Genomic DNA, 10,483 nt, shown 5'->3' on the forward strand with positions numbered 1-10,483 from the left:
AAAGCTACAATTCAGACAAAATATTACTTATTTTCCACTGACTATATAAAGAAGTCAAGCCACTACATGCAACTGAAGCATATCTTCTTTGGAACTTGAACTATCCAGTGATTTCAGCTCTTCGTGGTATTTCCTTCAAAAAAATAGGAAAAAAAAATTTAACTGCCAGTTTTGTCTTAAGGAGCTGGAATAAACCCTGCGAGGCCTTATAGTTGAATTTTTTAAGATGTACACTTCACTGCTATGAAGTATTAGAGATAAGTTGGTGTTTTGGTACTTTTAGTATTAATCATGTTTCCTATGCTGTGAAATCACACTCATTTAGGAATTGATGAGCAATCAAAACTTGTCATGATCAATCATGTTTTTTTTGCATAAGGGACTATACATCCCAGGCCTGAGACATAAGCATACTTTCACTCTGAACGCAACTCACTTTTGAAAGTGTCAGCATAAGACAGGATGTTTTTTTCACACTGCCTTTTGACCAAGTTTGTTTGGTTACATGGGAACATACATCAGCAGTCATACGCTCACATCAATATCCCGAGACATGAGACATCCATAATGGACTGATAATTACAGTATAAAACTGTACTATCAAGCAGTTTACAGTAATGCTTTTTGAAATGCCTGCTAAACCAGTCTAGACCTGAGACTTCAAGAAATGACCAAAGGACAGCCTCCAGCACAACTGAGTGCAGACTCCTTTCTGAATCCCTAACCTGCTAGAGGATGAAAGCCACAGGTGTTGCTGTACCTTTCAGACAATCTGCAATGGCAGTTTTCATCTAAATAAATGATACCCTCCTTGTTTACCAGATTTGTCCTTTATGCAAACATGACTACATTCAGAGAGCTATTCCAAATCTCTTCCTAAATAAATTCACAGAGCTGTGGAAGAGAAAGGGGTTAAAAAATAAAAATATCAAAGTGATACGCAAGCCATCTCAGCCTCGATTCTCACACATTTTGCCGAATGCCCTGACTCCAAAAGCTCCTCATATCCCGGTTTTCTTGAAAGAAAGGAGAAACAAAACTACACATAAAAGGGCAGACGGGACAGATATTCAGGGTTCTGAGAAGGAAGCAGATGTTCGTTAGCTATAAAGTACTTTCTTTTATGCGAGTCTAAAGCAGAGTTATGTCATTCAGACACACAGCTTACTTTGAAACAGCATGACTGTCATACAAGTTTTGTGGCCCTTTTCCCTAGGAAGACATAAAAGAGGCCACAAGAAATGGTAGGAGAACCTTAGAGAAGCCTTAACAGAGGTTCAATTAATTTCCATCTATATGTAGCAATTAAGAAAATTGCCATCAGCAAATATCACATTTCTCATTTGTAATAAGAATTCACAAAAAAGAAAGCAATTTAAAGTTCACCAACTTACAGGCACTCTATCGTCCTTGCTCTCTTTCTTTATCGGGGAGGAATACAGAGCAAAATATTTTATTAACCTTTACGTGAAGCATATTTAACTATTTGCACTAACAAAGAAATGACAATACGAGCACAAAAATAAAATTAGCTTTCTTATTAAAGAAGTGAAGCTACAGAATGAGCAGCAGCTCATACCAAAAAGCATACCAAAAAGCAATAGGCTGACTGTACACTGACTTGCAAAGTCAGAGCAGCTCTACGTACACATCTGCAGAGTGACTGTGCAAGTTTCAGCAACACAAATTCTTCAACCAGCTCAACACTTGAGCCAAGACATCAGACATGTAAGAGCACATAAGATTTGGCATAAGTCTTAAGAACATAATAAAGCATATTTCTGTTTAAAATAGTTAACGACATAACCACATACTTACCTAATACCGTTCCTGTTAAGCCAAGCAGTCCCTACAAATTACTCTTCGCTGAGTATGGCCTCCCCAGCAAAGGGATGCAGCTGACTACACGCTTGGTGCAATCATTCATGTGTGTGTGTATTTGACACACGCAGTGTAAAAGCCGTGAACACTCACACTAACTCCCACCTCATACACAAAGACTGAAGCATACCGAAGAGGAAAGGGGAAAAGATCTAAATATCTAAACTTGTAATTTCTCATTTAACAAAAAAATGGAAGGGGAAAAGGAACAGTGGGGAACACCGACAGTTGTTCAACACTTGGAGTTTTGAACCACCACGGTTCAGAGCAGCTTGGGGGAAGTTTCCAGAGGAACGGAAGGTATTTATTTATTCAATTTATCATTCCTGTTCTGGTTGTAAAACTTTGAAGCAATCTGACTACTTTATTCTAGGGCATCTGCTGTCTATCCATACAGAAAAGCATTAAGCATGTTTTCTTGAGGATTCATCATTTTAGAAGTAATTTCTTATACTGTAACACTGACAAATAAAACAGACTATTCTTTCCCTAGGAGATAGGACAGTTGCATCAATATTTGTATCCTCTTGGACTATGACATTACACTACCACATCTTTCAGTTATTGGTGATGTCTCTCTTGTTTAAAATGTCCAGTAGTACTTGGTGTTTCTTAGGTCCAGCTGTATTACACAGATAGAAATTGCCAAGTGTCTACATGGTATTTCATATTTAATAGGGCCATTAATGAAGATTTAATTGAGGAAACAATGTTTGACTACTATGGCAAGTAAAGATTAATATGAATTCCACTATCAAGTCTGAATAATTTAGCAAGTGATGTCATTTTTCCCCCGAACCAGATGCTTCTGAATCACTTGTTGAAAACCTAAGCTCAGCAGTGTATTTTTGCAGAGGTGACACCAGCATACCCTTAACATCCTCCTGCCCTCACCCTCTGCTCTGGGGATGTTTGAGAATCTGAAAAAGGCAGTATGCAGTAAGATCACTTGTAAGAAAGCATGGGCTGCCAGGTATCTAGAAATGCACTCTCTTCAAGTTCAGTGACTTGCTGGATTCAAATCTACAGAAAACGACTAAGTAAGTGGTGTATGTCTTCCTCTTGGCTAAAACACTCCAGAAAAAAAATCAAACAATCTTCTCTCCCTTGCCTACTTCGCTGCTTGGTCAGGCCTCTTGCCACATTTTATCTTTTGCAACAAAACCAAACAGTGTATGTTCTTTACGTATCCTCCCCTTCACTTCTTCCCTCCTCCCCCCCAAAGAAGTCTCGTAACAATATGCTTAATTATATACACTCACATGAATGTGAGTATTTGAAGAAAAGAACACCATCCCATGTTGTATTATCTTTTGTTATTAAAAAAAAAAAAAATAGGAAACTCATTTAAGAGTGGAGCATACTAATCGTGACAAGAGATGGAGACATACCAGTTGAGATTTAAAGGCCGCTAGTAACACTTTTTGTAGTAATTAGTGCAAGATAGTTAACCCATATAAACAAATATTTGATGGTAGATTTCAGTGACAAACAATTCACTTGATGACATTTACATATAAATACACATAAATAAAATCCTATGTAATTTAGGTTTGTAGTTAAGAAAAAATATGGTCTGAAATGAATTAAATGTTATTGTCTCTAGTTGGATCAGAGCTCTTCCTCTAACGACAACCAAGTATGTGGGGTATAAAAAGCATAATAGTACAATTCTCAATTTAGTAAAGTACTACTCTATAAAACAGAATCATGAAAACAGCTCTTACATTTTAATGTAAAGTATAAAATTGTATATTTACATTTACATACACTTTACTGAACTACATCGGGTAGCTCACAGTAAAAAAAAAAAAACATCCCTTTTTGAAAACCTTTCAAAAAATACATCAACTGCAGATCTGATCAAAAGTTGCTAAGTTAGCAGCTGACACAACATCTGTAGTAAAAATATACTTTAGGAAAATACCTGGAAAATTCTAAACACCAATAAACACTTTAAAACTATCTTTAAAGTAAAAAAAATGTAGCAAAAACCAGAAGAAGCTAGCTAGAATAATGGGAACTATTGCATACTGCTCTTTAAGAGCCATGTAGCGACTTAGAACAGAAGCAGCAAATATTATAGGAGTTATGTGGCGTAGCAAAGTGGAAGCTGGAGGAAAATGGGAAGCCAGTTATCCAGCTTCTCACTGTGTTTGTTACCATTTTCAGTGGGAGAATGATAAAAAGAAGAAGGATGAGACAATCCTTCTCACTAAGCACATCCTCTGTCAAAGGCTAGAACAAATTTGTAGAAGTAACCCAAATTTGAAAGCCTTGGACCACATACTTAAAAACATTTACCATATGTACTTACAGTTCAGTGGACAAGAGATTGGATCATTACACTACAAGTTGCAAGTTAACTTCAGGAGTTAACACTATTTTGCAATATGAAGTGTCTTTTTTTTAATATATATATCTATATAATATATAGATATTTGTAAAATACATGTGCAGATTTGATAGAACAAACTGTGGAAATAGCTTTCTTGAGTCTTTTTTTCCATTAACAGATCTTTATCTCCTACGCAAGGAGTTTCAGGATTCAACAAGGATTTCTACAATATGATCAAGCTCATTAAGATCAGATTTACAATTAGAGCTAGAAGTTGTAGTTGTTGGAGAGGGAAATGGTTCTAGCCCATCACAGTGTCCCATTTTGGTGTTGCTCATCATGCCTGTTAACATAGTATCAAGATCATAGTAAGAATTGTCAACTTCTGAAAACAGGTCTTCAACTGAATTAGGACTTTTGTTCTCCAGTGTCTCAAATATTTGATCTAACGATTTTTGAAAATTTCCTTTATTTTCTTGTGAATTCTCCATTTCCCACACATTACTTTGCAGGTTTCTTAGAGCTTGCACTGAAGAGGCTGTTGACATAGTTTCTGAACTATCTTGTGCCTGGTCACCCTCAAAGTCTTTACTGAAAGTACTGTAACCTGGAACATGCTTTCCCTCAGCTTGCTCCCTAGATGAGCGACAGAGGATATCTGTTGAAACAAGACGATCCACGGATGTCTGGCCTGTATTCTGCATATTTATCATCTGCCAAGTCCCATCTTGGGTCATTTCCTCTTGGATCTGGCGTACCGTGTTGGCTATAAGTACCGAACGACAAAGGTTAGGTTCGACCAGCATGTGACACAGCTGAAGTTTAACCAAGGACATATCTAAAAGTGACTGTCGCTGAAGATTATATGAAGGAATAGCCTTAATACCAGCCAGAGTTCCTTCAATATCTTCTTCGCCATCAAAACATTTTCTTTTCAGTCCTCGCATAAACATCGTGTCCTGTTAAAAAAATAAAAAATAAAAAAATATTGTACAACATAAGCAGCTCAATAGACAGAAAAACAAAAGACTAAAAAAGTAAACCGAAACAGAAAAACTAAACAGTAAATTCTTTGAAGATAAAAACATCAGAATTATCATACCAGGTTATAGAATGGCCATTGTGGTACAACAGGGGTCAGGAACACATGGACAGGGTCCCAAAGACGACACTCAGGAACCAGGAGTGAGCAGGTCCATGAGTCATGGCTTCGCAGAGAGGCACCTGAGAGAGGCACCCGAGAGAGGCAGGGGCTCCCAGCTCCTGGTTCCCATTAATTGCCAAACTTGATGGAAGTCAGAAGCCGCTGCTTCGCACAGAAGCGACCATCCCAACAGCTGTATTTCACCTACTGGAGAGGCAGTTTCTCCTCGCTCCTCCTGAGTTTCTATTGGCATGCTTAACCTCTAATTTTGGAAATAAAAATACAACCTGGCACACCATCTTTTAAATATATGACCCCTGTGGAAAACCAATATGCCTAACGTAGTAACAAAAAAAAAAAGAAAGATATATCTCACAGACAGTGTACTGGAAAAGGTTAAGTTTAGTCACTTGGGGTGTAACACAAATTCACTTCATATAACTCAAGCATTCCTTCATGTGCCCTTAGTCAAGTGAGTAAACGAACAGCTCAGTTGCAATATGAATTGTGCAATTCCAATAAGGACAGACTCGTCCTCTGGATGGGCTTCTGTACTTCTTTCCCAGCTGACTACTAAAAAACAAAACTCTTGCATTCTTACTTTATGTTCACTAGCTAAAATGACTGGAGCACGTGCAGGCTTCTGATTATTTCCATCTAAAAAATCACCTGCAGAATTAACCAAGGTATGAATTTCAAGCAGCAGCTTCCAGATTCTGAATTGCACTGGTTTTTGTAGCAGCGCTCTATGCAAGTGAAGCACTACAGCTGACCTCTTCAAATACAAAGTAACTGTTTGTAAATACAATAGATGTCACTTCACTTAGTCTTAGGAAAGTTAGGATGCAAAAGAAAGCCGGCACCTAATCTTCACTTTTATGCACCTTTATCATGTCCCTTTCAAGCCTTCTGTCCTCAGAGTTCTTTACGTAACATTTTGGGAATTTTATACACAGTGATTCAAATAAAATGACATTTTTCAGCTCAGAGCTGATAAGACCAAACTGCTATTGCTGCAGCGTGGTTTATTCTGCTTCTCTTGGTAAAGCCTAATCTCTACCTTAATCTTTGGTAGCTACTGAATGGTTCACATGTTTTCAGAGAGATCTCTTTCAGCTTTTTCAGTCTTAGTAAAAATGCACCCAAGTGAAACTACATTGCTCCTTTTATTGTACATTACACTCTTACCTACTCTGAAAACGTGAGGCTAGAACAGTAGCTACATAAACATTTGGTCTACCTCTGTACAACACTTCTCATGTTGTAGCCTATATCTACAAATTAACATTTTATTGAATTCGCTGTCTCTTAAAGACTTCCTTCCAGAGGAGGCTCAGAACTCTTTAAAAATCACAATGCACACAGAACACAGTATAGAACATATGAACTTTGTCTTAAGGTCATGTTTAATAGACTTCTAAAAAGCTATATACGGACTAGCAGTATATTAAACGCTTCTGAAGTTTCATTCTAAAGTTTTCTCCTGTAACTCAGCATATTTGTATTATTTCCAATTTAAAAAAAACAAAACAAAACAAAAAACAACCCAAGTTCCTACTTGATAGTGCCTTTTCCAGACCTTGAGGCATTAAAACTTTGTATCTGGTTATATCCTGTATTATTTTTTATGTAATGTTGTATTTACAATGTTTACACATACACACCCTATGTGCAACAACCTCTAGGAAACACCTTTTGTGCCTAATGATCGTACAGGGTTGGTTATGTCATCAGACTTTAAATGTTCCACGCAGAGTTTCAAATTTCTGTTTATTTCAACTTCTTTCCTTGTAAAAGAATAATAAAACTAATTGAATGTTAACCTGATTTTTAACCATTTACTGCTTGACAATTAAACACCTTCTAAGGCACACCAATGGAATAAATGAATGTAGCACAGAACTTGAAAACATCAGTACATCACACATGCAAGCTGGTAGAAGACCAACAAAAAAAAACAACAACAAAATTTATTCTCAAGCATTTCACAGAATTTACTGGAATTTTCAATCACTTTTCCCACTATAATATTTACTTCTAATAGGTATCTTACATCACAAAAAAGCAGTTCTTCGACACCTTGTTTCTAAATCTGCTCAAAATACTAAGATTTCTGTTTCGTGTTAGGAGAAAAAGCTACATACCAGTAATTGTGCTTGATGTAGTCCTTCCTCTTCTCCCATGCTACTGAGCAAGAGTCCATACAGTAACAGTTAGGGCAGCACCTACCAAGTACCAGGAAGCAAGGCATCAGGCAAGTAACAGGAGATGCACAGCAAAACCATTTCCCATTTCAGAAACATACACAGCTCTACTTTTTCAATTGCTTCAGCATCTCTATCCTCACAGCACTCCTGTGACACTATAAAACCCGATTTACAACTGAAACACAATGATGATTTGCTGAACACTATGCACAGAATCTGTGACAGGAGAAGGAAACTGCCAATTTAAGTCCAAGTCCTGGGCTATTACGCTGACCTTTGGACCAGCCTCCCCCTTATCCCTGTGCCTTTGCCATTTGAAGAGCAAACAAAATCTTTAGCCATCATCTGAGAAGCATAAATGTGTAGCAAGGCATAGTAAAAGCAAGTTTATCACAAAAGTGTGCAGTTTTCACCTTTGTCATACAGAGTCATATATCTCCACAACATCTACAGGAAAAGAATGTGCACGCACAAGTATAAAACTGAAAGAGCAAAGATGGGGAGGATTTTCCTTTAGCAGCAGCACAGAAACCTCGTGACTAAGATCTTCTTTGCAAGATGACAAAAATGAAAGTAATGACAGAACTGAAATTGTTTTAGCTAGGAAGGCTAAAACAATGTGTTTTCAAAACACATTCGAAGCAAAACAAGATTGAATATACCAAACACAACTATCAAATACATGCAAGAATTCCTTTAACAACTAAAGCAAAAAAGAATGCTGTTTTAATGGGCTACAAATACCTCATAGGAAAAAAACATGAATACAATTCTGCTACTGTTCTAGACATGTCTGACTGTACAAGTCAGTTCAGTGCCTGCAACTGAAGTTGACCTAAAAAATAAGTAAGTTAACTGGATGCATATGTACACCTTTGTTTTCTGTTGTGGCTGGTAATTAAAATTGTTGAAAAAGCACTTGTTTTTGAAACTGGGAAGAAGGGAAGAGATAGTTGACAAAAGCCTTTTTTTTTTTGGCGGAAAGCCATCTGTTTTTCTCCAGGGGCTGCATATTAAAATATTGCATTAAAAAAGCCACCTCAAACACTCAAGCCAAAATCTTTTGATACAACCCCAAAATAATACTACTAAAGCACTGTCACATCACAAAAACTATTTCAGCCAACTCATTCTTTTACAGACTGAGCTAACAGCAGTGTTCGAGAGAGGGTGGCGAGGCACCTGAACTACAGCTCCAGTGAGACATCACAGCACCTAGTCAGTATTCCTCATTTCTATCAATCACCTCATCATGCTATAGAAGTTCTGAAGCTTTTGCTCCCTGGGTATATTCTCAGCCCATTCTGTAAAAGAAATGCAGGCTCTCCACACAGTAACCATTTGAATCTCTGAACAGATGCTTTGGTTAAGTGACAAGGACAAAGCTTTTTCCATACAAAATAAACAAAAATGCAACTGCAGGTAGAAATGATACAGTCATGAGAATAATAAATGAAAAGATTTTCTAGTGCTATTTTGGATATTAGACAGTGTTAGAAGAAGAGAGCATGGCTGTTTGCCTCCTGGAATGATATGGGAGGGGACCCTTGATGAGAACACCTGGAAAAAAAACCACCATCACATCCACAAATGAAAGAACGCAGGGGATGCTGGCAGATCAGCCTGTGACTTTAGCACACTAAAGAAGGACACAGTTTCCCATGCAACATGTTAGTGTGTAAGACCTGCTACATGTGATTCTAGGTTCTTGCCTACAGCAATAAACAAACCACACGGATCTCTGCTAGCATAAATGCACTGAAGAATTTCTCCATCATAGCAACTATTTCTTCAGATTCTCATCCCTGTCCCATCAGTGTGCCTCAGAACCTAAGTTCTTAGTAATTTTTTAACCTTAATAGCTGCAATCAAATTCAATTAAAACCTTGCAAATAAACAGCTACCCCCTGACTTTTCTGCACCGTCTCCAACAAGTACTCATCTCAGGAGAATGCTAACCTTAAAATCGAATTAATTAAAATGCTAAGTGTGCTTCTCAATTGATTTACATATTAATGTACTCAAAAAGGTATCAGCTGTTACATAAAACCTTCTGGTACATGCTCACAGGATTGCTGTTGCTCTGGATGCAAGGTGCTCCAAGTCCCCCCCCTACTTTCAGGCAGGATTTGCCTCCGTTCAAGAGGCAATATCTGGACTGGCTGTATCCTATCATCTCCCTTCTGCTGCTGCTACCTCACAAGCCCAAACCTACTGTGCCAAAACCTTAACTGTTGTTTGAAACAGCTGTAGGAAAGAAGTTGTCAAGGAGACAACGGCTATTTGTAGGATAACTAAGTATGAAAAAAGGGGGAGCTGTGTGGTTTTTTGTTTGTTGGAATAGTAATGCAGGAAGCACAGTGCTATGTCATTCACAAAAAATGCTGCTTTTGAGTTTGTGACAAACTCCCAGCCTGCTTTACAAATAAGGTGCTTGAAATCTGATCCAATTCTTGCTGGAGCATCAGCTTACACATTCCAGAACCACATTCAGATGGAGGTGGTAACACCCCGCAAAAGACATACCGGCTGCTTCAGAACAAGGCTGCTTCAGAACAAGGCGTTTTCTAACAGTCGAGCTAACAGAGAAGAAAGAGATTCTGGCACCGTTCGCTTTTAGGAGGAAGCAGACATAAGACGCATAAATCTGAAGAGAAGCTGGAAAGGCAGCGACTCCCTTTCGGGCACGGTGTGCCCGGATCCAGGGTGGGCTACCAGGACGGGGAACACCCCGACGGGCCCGAGACAAAGGCAGGAGGAAGGCGTCGGGGCTGGGTGCCCCTAGGGCAGCACACGAGGGCCGCGGGAAGGGAGCCAGGGCAGCGGGGAAGGCGGCGGCGGAGGCGTGCCCGGGGCGGGGAACGAGCACGGGCGCACGCAGGCAAGGGAGGGAGCGCGGCGGGGGCCGAGGCG

At 38.8% G+C, this 10,483-nt stretch overlaps 1 protein-coding gene across 1 annotated transcript; it reads right to left on the reverse strand.

Annotated features, from left to right (window-relative positions):
* Positions 1-3,177: 3,177 nt before the first annotated feature.
* LOC100542225 (cell division cycle-associated protein 4) lies at positions 3,178-10,384 on the reverse strand. Its single transcript, XM_019615930.2, is given in 5 exon segments — positions 3,178-5,178; positions 5,322-5,453; positions 5,455-5,625; positions 7,508-7,588; positions 10,097-10,384. Coding segments are annotated over 4 exon segments (1,098 nt in total). The 5' UTR covers positions 7,547-7,588; positions 10,097-10,384; the 3' UTR covers positions 3,178-4,422.
* Positions 10,385-10,483: the final 99 nt, after the last annotated feature.

Source organism: Meleagris gallopavo, chromosome 5 (genome assembly GCF_000146605.3).
Source record: "Meleagris gallopavo isolate NT-WF06-2002-E0010 breed Aviagen turkey brand Nicholas breeding stock chromosome 5, Turkey_5.1, whole genome shotgun sequence".
Lineage (NCBI taxonomy): Eukaryota > Metazoa > Chordata > Aves > Galliformes > Phasianidae > Meleagris > Meleagris gallopavo.